The sequence below is a fragment of the Camelina sativa genome, chromosome 5 (genome assembly GCF_000633955.1).
Source record: "Camelina sativa cultivar DH55 chromosome 5, Cs, whole genome shotgun sequence".
In the NCBI taxonomy this organism is placed as follows: domain Eukaryota; kingdom Viridiplantae; phylum Streptophyta; class Magnoliopsida; order Brassicales; family Brassicaceae; genus Camelina; species Camelina sativa.
The window spans coordinates 331,253-343,448 of record NC_025689.1 but is presented as its reverse complement, the minus strand read 5'-3'; the positions used below and the strand labels follow the sequence as shown (position 1 = coordinate 343,448).

At 37.2% G+C, this 12,196-nt stretch overlaps 2 protein-coding genes across 2 annotated transcripts; one reads left to right on the top strand and one right to left on the bottom strand.

The window, feature by feature from the left end:
* On the top strand, nucleotides 7-1,094 carry LOC104788723 (ribosomal RNA small subunit methyltransferase-like). The gene is made up of 2 exons (XM_019245592.1): nucleotides 7-141; nucleotides 235-1,094. Exons 1-2 carry the CDS (start codon nucleotides 85-87, stop codon nucleotides 985-987), a joined length of 810 nt encoding a protein of 269 aa, XP_019101137.1. The 5' UTR covers nucleotides 7-84; the 3' UTR covers nucleotides 988-1,094.
* LOC104788722 (histidine kinase CKI1-like) lies at nucleotides 1,346-5,467 on the bottom strand. The gene is made up of 7 exons (XM_010514507.1): nucleotides 5,411-5,467; nucleotides 4,904-5,146; nucleotides 4,133-4,801; nucleotides 3,641-4,019; nucleotides 2,964-3,535; nucleotides 1,668-2,900; nucleotides 1,346-1,579 (listed from the first exon to the last, which is right to left on the bottom strand). Exons 1-7 carry the CDS (start codon nucleotides 5,465-5,467, stop codon nucleotides 1,346-1,348), a joined length of 3,387 nt encoding a protein of 1,128 aa, XP_010512809.1.

Here is a 12,196-nt window from a genome sequence, read left to right as displayed (position 1 = left end):
GAGATCGGTCCCGGAACTGGGAACTTGACCAAGAAGCTTCTAGAAGCTGGCAAACAAGTTATCGCCGTCGAGCTCGATCCCCGTATGGTTCTCGAGCTTCAGCGCCGTTTTCAAGGAACCCCCTTTTCTAACCGCTTGGAGGTAACTGACAGATATTGTTATTTGTTTAGGATGAGAATATCAATAATATTATAAACAGACGTAAACGTGTCTCTGTTCTGTGAATGTCTTTAGGTGATTCAAGGTGATGTGTTGAAGACGGAGCTACCTCGGTTTGACATATGTGTGGCAAACATACCCTATCAGATATCATCACCTCTCACTTTCAAGCTTCTCTTCCATCCAACAAGCTTTAGATGCGCTGTGATCATGTACCAGAGGGAATTCGCCATGAGACTCGTTGCTCAGCCTGGTGACAATCTCTACTGCCGTCTTTCTGTCAACACTCAGCTCTACGCCAGAGTCTCCCACCTCCTCAAAGTCGGCAAGAACAATTTCCGACCTCCCCCTAAGGTTGATTCTTCCGTTGTCCGTATCGAACCAAGGAGGCCTGCCCCTCAAGTTAACAAGAAGGAGTGGGATGGCTTCTTGCGAGTCTGTTTCATCAGAAAGAACAAAACTTTGGGTTCGATTTTCAAGCAAAAGCCTGTTCTTTTGATGCTCGAGAAGAATTTCAAGACTCTTCAGGCCTTGCTTGCTTCCTTGCAGAACAATGACAATGGCGAAGCTGCTTCCATTGATCTTGGTGGTGACCACCAGGGCATGTCAATCGAAGATGACTACAATGAAGTGGATGACGACGATATGGACATGGATGATGGAGGAGAAGTAGATGGAGACGGAGGTGAAAAATCTGAGTTCAAGGAGAAAGTTATAAATGTGTTGAAGGAAGGTGCTTTCGAGGAGAAGAGAGCTTCCAAGCTTTCACAACAAGAGTTTTTGTATCTTCTTTCCTTGTTCAACAAGTATGGTATTCACTTCACATAGTTTTTATGCTCCTTTACTATTTTATTTTTCTCATCAAAGGTATCCCTTGTTTTTGATTGAATCTTTAACATTTTTCGATGTGATAATCAATTTTTTTCTTTTAAGTCTTTTGAGTTTATTTGACTTTGCTCATAATTGTCGATGGAGCTTGCTTTTCATTTGTCTCGATCTCAAGTGGGTAAATGTTTATTCTTCTCAAATTTTTGGTGCAACCGAAGCTTATTTCAAAATAAACTAGAAGAAGAAGAAAACTGGTATAACTTTGTCATACTAATAATAATATATTGTCCAACATTTCTATATATGCAATGGGAAAGAGAAAAGAAAACACTGATGGTACTAGCAAAAATGCTAATTACTATAGAGTTGCTTGTGCATTTATCTTGCTTTCGACTTCTCTGATGACGTTTGCAAGTTGGTCCTGTTTCATTTCTTTCTCTAAAAAGCCGTCCATTCCAGCTTGTATGGCTTCTCTTGCTTCCCGTGAACCAGGATCATGACCAGATACAGCTATAATTGGTATATGCACACCATAACTTTTCTCCACTTTCCTGATCTCTCTAGTTGCTTCATATCCATCCATCTCTGGCATCTGTGCAGAATAACACTTATTAAGAGTGACCTATATATATATATTTGCGATTGTACATGTTATATGGATGGTGAGTGATTAAACTTACTTGACAGTCCATGAATATGTAGTCAAACGGAAGCCTATTTACTGAACCTTGTTGTTCTCGTTGTGTAAGCCATTCAGTGACTAATCTCACAGCTTCTTTTCCACTGTCGCATGGTATGACCTCAGAGACTCCCATCTTCTTCAGCCTTCCTGTAGCAACTTTGATTGTTATCCTGCAATCATCGACCACCAGAACTCTTTTTCCTCTCAAGAATTCATTGTTACTTGGCATGGAAGTCCCTTGCTCTTCCTCTGGGTTCCCAATAGGATTTCTACCGGTACGCACTGACTTGAACCAAGTCGCACTCTCTGAAGCTGTTGGTGCCATTATTGTCTTACCTAATTTTTTGTTAAACCCTGAGCTTGGTCCCTCTTCTTGGAGCTTATGTTTTGGTGATGTCTCTGCAACAAAAGATTGTCTCAGCAGTGATTCCCTTTGCAGCTCAGTGGATGTTTCGTTTAGCCCAGTTCCTCCAAATTCAGGCAACATCTTCAAGATTTCCGTAAGACGCGATCCATGCAAGGGTCCGGAACAACTAATGTCCCCTCTCTCACTTACACGGGTGCTCGATTCGTTAAGCCAAACAACTTTACAGGTTATTCCATGGTGCAAGCCTCTACGAAATTGCTTGACAACATCGTACAGCTCCAAAAATGGTCCAGTTTTTGTATCAATCACCAAAAGGACAAATGCATTGAAACTGTTGCTTCGCCTTTTAGGAAGTTGGCTTCGTGAATCAATACCATCCATGCCAATCAAAGGTAACTCCCTTGCGCTCGGACATGACAAACTACACTCTGCTCTTCCCATGGAGCTCTGAGGTGAAAATCCAAAAATTCTCTCCAATGCATAGCTCAAATGCTCCCATTTCTCCACTACTGTAACTTTAATCCCCAGATTCTTGATGTATTTCTCAGTAACTCTTCTGCGTTCTTCATTTTTTAAAAGGAGAACCACTCTAGAACATTCTTGCTTTGGACTTGAGGTGAGACAGTTGTTGAATCTAGGACTCAGGTTGCGTATATTCATGCTACCTCCTCCTAGTGAAGTGTTTATAGTCAGCCCGGGGTTGGGCGTGGATATGTGATCACCTCCTGCTTCGATGTCCTGTCTCACTTTCATGTCACTCACTGGAGACTCTAATGTTGTCAATAAAACATTGAATTGGAAACATGTTCCTTTCTCTCCCATTGCCTTGTCAGTGATTCTTATCTCCCCTCCCATTAAACGTACCTATAAATGGAAACCATTTAGATGCACTGTTTTAGAATCAAGGTTTTGAGTTCAGTTGCTTACCAAAGACTGCACAATCCCAAGCCCTAGTCCAGTTCCTTGTTGTCCTTGAGCTGTTTCTCTTACCTGAACATAGTTTTCAAACACCGATTTACGCATCTCCGTAGGTATCCCTTTACCTGTATCATCGACTTCAAACACAAACTCCATCGTGTTGGCATTGTTTCTTATGGAATTCGATCTTTCTGTCTGGTCTTTACTCTTGCAGAACATACACTTAAAAAACCTGGACACAACTCCTTGAGGGTCCGATGCCAGGACCACAGAGCTTTTGGAACCCGGCCTTTGAGCCCAAGCTCTGATCGAAATGTGCCCGTCGACTGTGAACTTGACAGCATTGCTGACAAGATTGTTCAAAATCTGCTTCAGTTTGCCACTATCTCCTCGCACATTCGAGAATTTGAAAATGGAGCCATCGTGCGGATCCAAAACCACGTCAACGCCTTTCTTCATCGCAACGGGATGGTAAAAATCAGTGACGTCTTCAACAAGTTTGGCCAAGTTGAACTCTTCTTCGTCCAACTGCATCTTCCCGCTTTCGATTTTGCTCATGTCCAAAACAGAGTTGAGCAGAGCTGTTCATTTAATTAACAACATGAGTAAGACTTTTTTTTTTCTGTTAGAGAACAAAGTGAAGAAGGCATTAATTAAGAAAAAAAGGACAGATGTTGTTGTCTTACCAAGCAAATCCTTGGCGCATACATTCATTTGCTTGAGATTGGTGTCTAGGTCGGATCCAGGATGAACGTTATCACGACATAGATCAATCAGACCCTTGATCCCTGCAAGAGAACCTCTAATGTCGTGGCTAGCTCTTGCAAACGCTTGACTCTTGTTCATGCTCTTCCTCTCAGCCTGTTGTGTTGCTTCCATTTGGTTTATCAGCGTTGCACGCATATGCATCTCTCTTCTTGTTGCTCGCACCATAAACCACACAAACCACACAGGCCAACCAAAGGCAACAAATATCGTCACCACAAAAAATTGATACAAGAGCTTTTTCGCTTGGTGCTTGATGCGTGTGGCTCCTCCATCGTTTGGAAACATGACTGTGTATCTCTGGTTCGGACATAAGAAAAAAAGAACCATTGGAAGAAGCTGAGAAACACTGGACTGATGAATTCATGTTACTGCATCGAAGTGAAAATATAAAATAATGTTTCATCATTTACCAGAGGAACGCCAGAAACTTCAAGATGAGAGCAAAAAGCTTGGAATTTTGATCTTTTGATCTCCACCTCGTAGCCACTGGAACTGCAATTTTCGGGTATGCATTGAGACCTGACGGATTTAGAATCTCTACCACCGAAGCAAATCGAGCCATTGGAGATGAAGAGAGAAGCATTCAGTGATGAACCTTGACGAACAAGCACCGTCCCGTCCTTTGTCCACATGTAAAACTCTTCGCCGTGTAGACTCAGACGGCTCAAAACATCGGTCAAAGACTTCACCGAAAACCCTAGCAAAACAACACCTTTCTTGCTGAACAAGCTAACCGCGCTCTGAATCAGAGTCTCGTTGTCTCCTCCTCCCAAACTCGTTCCAAGAAAGGCGGTAGTGTAATTATTTCTCTGTGCTGTTTTGAACCAATCTGTGTGGGTTACATCTAACGGCTGAGATTTGGTTGCGTTCCCGTTGAGACGACCGGTTATCTGATCAACGGTTTGAGTGTACCAAGTGTAGTCTCCACCACTTGAATTCGACGAAGAATTGGCAAAAACAGCCACACTTGTGTCTGAATCTGCTCTAATGTAAGAAAACAAGAGACCGTCCCTACTAATGTACGAAACTTGAGAGACTTGAGGGATCGTTGAATATGCTTCAAACAACAATGGTGCGATCTGAAGAAGAAGAAGAACAACAACAACAACAGCACAAAATTACAATTACTAACTAACTCAAATTAGTCCCAAAGATTATGATCAAAAGAGACTTTTAACAACCTGTGTTTGAATGTCTGTGAAACCAGTATCGTTGTTGGTGAGATAAGAAGAATCTATGACTGTCGCTAAACCAATCGTAGATAAGTTTGTCTTGGGATATGAAAATTTTCCGATGTTTTCAAACTGCGAAACTAGACTTGACCGGAGATCTCCAGTGAATGAAGCGACGTCGTTTATTAGGCTCTCCGTTGTTGCTAGCCAATTCGAGGTCGATATGCACCCCAAAATAATGACCAGAAATCCCTACAAATTTATTCAATAAAAAAATATATACATGATCAGTTTTTGGTACTTGGGTATTTGAAAGAAAATGACCTAGCTAGATTATACATAATTTACATACAAGCTAAACAAGATTTAAACAAACAAACAAACAAAACGAGATTAGAATCATATATCGTATGAACACAACAAAACCTTATATTAAGTAAGGTCTTGTTCTTTATAATAAAATCAAAACAGCATCCAACGATGATGTGTATATAATTTAGAAGAAATAAAAATTACCAGGACGCAGAAGACCACAATTGGACGTGAAGTCACAAGCTTTGTAACTTTCACCATCACTTGAGTAAATTTGCCTATTCTCACTTCTTCTTCCTCGGAGCAAGTCGAAACCCTTTTTGACCAAAAAAAAAAAATTGATTCTCAAGATTCATTTCTATATTATTTTTTTTTTAATCTAGAATTGAGCTAGATTTAACATAGAAGCTGTTTTTAACATTACTGTCCAACCGTTATGTGTGGTGCAGTCAGGCTTATGCTAGGAAGTTGAGGTTCCTTATACGGTTGAGAAACTGGGAAGGAAGATGCAACCACATCCGGGCATAACGCCAAGTTTGACGACTTGTTATCTCTAGATACCGATCGAATCTGAAACTAGAGATGTCCGGGCACGCTTTTCACCTGTGCTAGATGAAGAACATTTTGAAGGAACAAATCTATATCACATATAGCCCTCTGAAAATGTATACATGCATATATAATATACTATATATGAAGACGAAAGAAAAAAAAAAAGGTGTAGAATACTATACATACAGATATATATATATATAGATCTTCCACCAAACAAAATCTTAAACTCAAGTGCAATTATAATATCAAGAATATTTTATGAATATATATCTTATGTATTGCAAAGGGGAAAAGGAAGGTTAATACAAGCAAATCATGGTAATAAATAAAAACAATCATTTCATTTTAGGAAATGATCCCTGCAGGCATCCGATCCGATCGGATTTTATAATGTTTCGTTTCATCGATGATATTCATGAAAATGATTATACATAAAAACCAAATATTTTCATTTTTAAATGTCATAAAATCCCTACAAATCATTATACTGGTCATTATTTTGTAAGGATTTCTAGTCCTCCTCTATTAATAGAGGAACATTTTGGCAAAGAAAACTGAGGTGTCAGTATTACAGAGCTTAGGATACTCTTTCTTTTATTTGTCATCAACTTTTTAAAATATTTACATTTATTTACCACTGTATTTTTTCCAAAAATACAATTAATACCCAAAATTAAATTTGTATATTATCTTTCTAACTTAATTATATCTTTTAATTATATTTTCATAAAATCTTTAAAATGAATTTTAAGAACCCTTTGTTCATATGATATAATAATATAAGATTGGCATTATAATAACTCTCACAGATTAAATTTTAATTATTATACAAATTTTTTTTATAGATATATACTACACATTCGGATTTTAAATATTTCAATCACCATAAATATAATAGATTTTGTAAATAAAAATTACAGTAAAAATATTAAATAATTATTTTATATCGCATTATGTGTGGGTTGTTACCTAGTTAAGTATTACAAACCAAATACTGTAGTACTTAATTAGATTTCGCGCAGAAGAAATACTCTCTGTAGTTGCATGGAAACAGAAACAGATACGCGAAAACGAGACGTTTCATAAACGAGAAACGGTTTTTTTCTAAAATTAAGAAGTAGAAACGTTTTGGATAAGTATGTATATATATATATACATAATATGATAATAAAACACCAAACATTAAAACCTATATCAAAAGGAATATTTGAAACAACACAAGTTCAAAACATAAATATTAAATAGTTGAATTAAACACTAATAATATTATATATTTATATGTATTATGAATATATATATATATATATATATTTAAAAAAAAAAATTTATTTATTAATTTTTTAAGCTAAAAAATAGTTTTCATTGTGTTTCCAAAACGGAATGGAGTTTCCATCGTGTTTTCAAACATAAACTTTTTAAGAATCGTGTTTCCGTGATTTATTTCCGTGTTTTCACGAGTTTCCGTTTTTGAAACATTTTGAAAACGGAAAACAAAGCTTAAAAAGAGTTTATATGCAACATATGTCTGTATTATATTTCTTCTAGCTATATGAAGTCCAGAGAAATGGCTAATGAAAACGATAAAATTAACCTTTGTATGAATTTGAGTGAACAGAAGATGGCAAACGTGTAGATATATCATATCTATATATTTGACTTTTAATTATGGAGATCAACGTCGGACTAGCTAAGATTTCGACACTGCATGTCTAGTAAAAATAAAAGTTTGGCTGAGAAATTTTCAGAAGCATGGGGTCATTGCACCACTTCACTTTGGTTTATGCAAATATGAAGGAAACAAAAAAAAAAACTTACACTCAAACATGTTAACATATATGTATCCATGTATATATTGGGAATATATATTGGCTTTTAAATTTATGCAGATTGACGATTTTAACTTATATTTTAAAAATCTCTTGATATAAAAGAGAAGATTTAAAACAAAACTAAAAATATTCAATGGTCTGTCCCTCATCATTCACCTCTGGTATAAATAAAAATTGGAATTACCTAACATGTTTTCCCAGCTTCCTTCACACAGGAGATCATAATTTGTGTTGTTGTAATCACATCTTAATCTTAATAGAAGTATATCTGTGTCCAAAAAAAAAATATAAACTCTATTGTTAGTTCTGTTTTGGCCGATATAGTGACATTTATCAGTATAAATAGAAATGTTCTAAAGTCATGAACTCATTTATTAACTTTAAATCAAGATCCATAAAATGTGTCCAATGTAAGCAAAACACAAATCATCCGTGAGAAAAAAAAATAGAAACATAAACATATATATTTGCTCATTTTATGTTTGAAACAAGAAGTTGTAGTAGAATAGAAGTTTGTCTACGTTTGTTTAACATGGGCCTGTTTGGTCTGTCAGAAACTGGGCCAGATATTGGCCTGAAGCCCATACAGGAACCGATTATGTATTAGGTATAAATACATACAAACGGATGAAAGAAAGGAGAGAGCAAAAAAAGAGCTGCGCCGAACCCTAGTTCAGACGGTTCTGAAGAGGTGAACAGAGCTAGAGAGAGATGTAGATTCTCGGTGTATCTAGGCTCAATCTCTTGTTATTCTTCTTTCATATGTTGTTCTTGTGAGACTCTATCTAGGATGTTAGATGAGTGTGAGAGATATGTTGTAACCATAACACATATGTAACTCTTGATCTATAATGGATGTTGAGGACTCTGTTTCCTCCCCAAACGTAGTTGCTGATGCAATGAACTGGGTTACCAAATCTCTATACTTCTCTGTTTATGTGTTCTCTCTATTTTCGTGTTTAAAGCTTGAGTTAGATCCATCAATCAGTACTTGATTGAATACAAAGTTGTTGTATCGATTTACAACAAGTGGTATCAGAGCCTCAGGTTCTTGAGGGCAAGCTTTGTGAGAAAGCTTTCAGATCTGTGGAGGAAAGTGATAGCTTTATATCAGATCTGAAGTTCGCAGAGAGGTGCTACAATAACATGAAAGAAGAAGATGATGGCTCTTCTGGGTTTCAGAACGTTAATTTTGGAGGAAGGAAGATTCACTACATCGGATCCGATAAGATCAGATGTTTTCAGGTTTACGAACTCTGAAGGATCTACAGCTTGTCTCCTCCAATGGCTCGAGAGTTGAACATCAGTGTGATTATAGATCAAGTTATTCACTAGTGATGATGTTGATATCAATTATATGATATATTTCGAGGCTGGTACAAGAACGCTCATCCATAGAGTTTGTTCTTGATTTATGGTTCTACAACCAACTGGAGATTAGTTTGAGGTGGAGTTAACCTCTACTTGCTTTAGGCTCAAATATTGAAGACGTTAAGTCTATATCCTCTATAGTCACAAGGTCAAAGTGTGATGTTCTGAAGAGTTGTTTCTATTTGTTGATGGTCTGCATGAGTTAAGAGAATCAAAATCTTTGTATAGCACAAAAAGGTTGGCTGTTGATTTTGCAAGAAGTTTGAACAATCCATATGAATAGGATTCTGTTACAATGGGACGCCATAAAAGTTTGAATTCCTATGTGTGTTAATGGTTGTTTGAGTACCAATAAGGTTTTCTGGTTCAGATCAAAGACGAAGTTGCAGATGTGCATGAAACGGTTTCAGGTTAATCTGTTGGAAATAAGATAGGTTAGGATCTTTGAGGAAATTCAAGTCTAGCTAAGATTTGAGAAAGTGTGTAGTTGATTGCATGATGTGAGTATCAGTGTTAATGGTTAGATTCTTGTGAATCTAAGAAAGGTTCAGAGTGTTGATGATTAAGCGTTAAAGGAGATCATCAGGGAGCTGAAAGGAGTCTAAAGAAATTGGCTCAAGACTACAAGGTCTGTTGTTTGATATTCTGTGGTACACGAGTGCTGAAGCAGAAGGAACATATGGGTGTTCTGTTGGAATAACATGTAAGTGTGTAGTCATTGTTCAGGTTTTCTGTGGATGTTGCAGAAATTGGTCAAGCTCAGGTTATAGCTGACGTGACACATGATATTTGTGAAGACGAGTACATACTCATGGTGAAAACTGATAAGGAAAAATCAGTGATGCTTCAATTTCAAAAGAGATGAGATAACATGGTTATAGTGAAATTCAGACGTGGAAGACTCAAGGTCTTAAAGTTTGCATTGTAGGCCATCATTGTCGGTTGGACATGATGAGCAAGAGAAAAAGATGAGGTTGCATTGATAATTGGTAACTGATCAGATTGGTTTTCATCAAGGTGGAGTTTACATTTGATGATAGAAATCAATATGATTGTGTAGCTTAAACTGGATTGGTAATGTCAGTTGGAAGCTAGTTTAATCAAAAAAATCATGTGATTATTCTTAGAATGTATCAGACATCTCACTTTGGTATATATTGCGACTAGTGCAGAAGTATACAAAGTCTTGATAGTAGCAGTCAAGGGAGTATGTGAATGAGTCAAGATTGTCTGAAGCTATAAGAGAGTGTGGAAATTCGCATTCAGGAGGTGTTTATCTACATGATGGAGTGTATCAGAGGTTAGTGTGAATTGAACAAAGGTAAGCTGAGATGGTGATTGTCAAAACTGCTGGCTGAATATTTGTTATGTGTAGTAGATTGAACGAAGTTTTGTGTCGAAAGTCTTCCTAGCCTTAGGACGTTAGGCGGCGTGACCTGTTGGAAACAACAGCGGTGCATTTTGGGATTCAATTTATTGTTGTCATACAAATTGCTGTTGAATCGAAGACTGTTTCAGGTGTTTGGAACATATTTGATTCTAAAGTTCTGCTATGTGGTTCAGAAGGATTTTCTGAGTTAGTAAGCAGATATTTAAAGGTTTTGATTCAGTCACTAGGACAGTCTCTATGGAGTCATTCAGAACCATAGATGAAAGACTGTTTGTTTTGAAGACACATAAGTGATTGTGTTGCGTCTGAGGTATTCAATCATGGAGTGATCTCTGGTATTGAAGTAAGTTACAAGGTTTTATCTGTGAAATCAGAATGAACACTTACGGTGTTAAGCATGAGATGAATGAACGTTGAAGTGATCAAGGTGTTTTTTTTTTCCTCTGAACGAGGATCTTAGAGACAATTGAAGTGTTTGTGGATACGGTCTCTGTAATTCATTTCAAGTGAGTTAAGTCCGTTGTGCATCTCGCATGGAAACAAGTTTTATCTCAAGGCTTAAAGTATTTGCAACTGATAATGCAAGGGAGTCAAATTGCATTTGTTGATCAGTTGAAGACAACTACTTGAGAAGTTGTAAGTTGTATGTTTGCATCATAAGGTGGAGTTTGAATAATATCCTTGGTAGAAAGCTGTTAAAGTTCTGAGAAGATTTATGATGTTGTACCAAGTTGTTTGGTGGATTCTGCATACTGGTGAATGTGTTGTAGAGTTGGAGTAACACATCATGAGCTTAAGGTTTGATGTGAAGAAGTTTTAAGGTATTGTCTCAGACATATCAAATGTTATGATGATATGAGACATGGTTGAAGTGACTGACAGCGTGTCACAAACTGTTGGTGGAGATTCTGTTTTACCAGGATGTTTGAACCTGTGAAGTGGTTCAGGTTGATATATTAAGACATATGGTTGTAATGGGTAATCTCGGGTTATACAGTGGTATTCTGGATGTTGAGATTCTTTACATGTCTAACAAGCTCAAGAAGGTGTTGTTGTCAAGGTGTATGATCATACATGTGAGAGACAACACTTGTGATTTGAGTTAACCCGGTTTAGTTGTAACTCGAACAGGTACAAAGAGTCGATTGAGGATCATTGGTTAAGTGGTTGTTATTTGGTTGGCTCAAGTTGTAACCGGCTCACTCTATCTATTTGAGTGATAAGGAGGGTTTGTTATTTTGATAAGTTAGAATCAGAGAATTGGTTCAGGTTGAAACAATGGTGTTTCAGTATTTCTGTAGTTGATTCAAGTAAAGGTTTGATTTCTGTCTTAGTGCGCACGAGAGTTGGAAGTCAAGGGCTAGCAAGTTAGAATCAGGTGTTGCAGAATGAATTTCAATCACTAAAACATGTATATGGTGTTTGACAGAAACCATGATGAAAACTGTGTGATTGGTTAACTCATAAGTGGTTTAGCTTATGAAGTGATCTGTTGAGAGAACATGTTGTTGGTGTTGTTAACATGTTATTGTATAGCTTATGAGTGGGAATCTCATGAACAAAGCTATGAAGATGTCAAACGCATGACAAGGATGACACAAGAGTGTCTTGAGTACTGGTTTATCTCTGAAGGAATGGACATGAGAATTGTCGAGGTTCAGGGGTCTGTGTGGTTATTCACAGAAGGATGCGTTGATGGTTGATGCAAATTTCAGGAGTTGAATTTGCTGAATTGTTTGTTGTATGAGTGTGACTTATGCAGGTTATTGAAGATTGTTTAGCCAAGTTTAGAGCTGGATTCCAAAGGTTCTATGGGGCGTGTTTCTTCAAAGTTTCAAGCTTGAA

Bases quoted from the DNA above. Each gene is read 5' to 3' on its own strand.
- LOC104788722 (XM_010514507.1), bottom strand. From the start codon at position 5,467: ATGGTGAAAGTTACAAAGCTTGTGACTTCACGTCCAATTGTGGTCTTC. The intron at 5,147-5,410 runs GTAATTTTTATT...ATAAATTTGTAG, and splicing joins TTGTGGTCTTCTGCGTCCTG to GGATTTCTGGTCATTATTTT. The intron at 4,020-4,132 runs GTAAATGATGAA...TGTCCGAACCAG, and splicing joins AAGTTTCTGGCGTTCCTCTG to AGATACACAGTCATGTTTCC.
- LOC104788723 (XM_019245592.1), top strand. From the start codon at position 85: ATGGTTCTCGAGCTTCAGCGCCGTTTTCAAGGAACCCCCTTTTCTAAC. The intron at 142-234 runs GTAACTGACAGA...GAATGTCTTTAG, and splicing joins CCTTTTCTAACCGCTTGGAG to GTGATTCAAGGTGATGTGTT.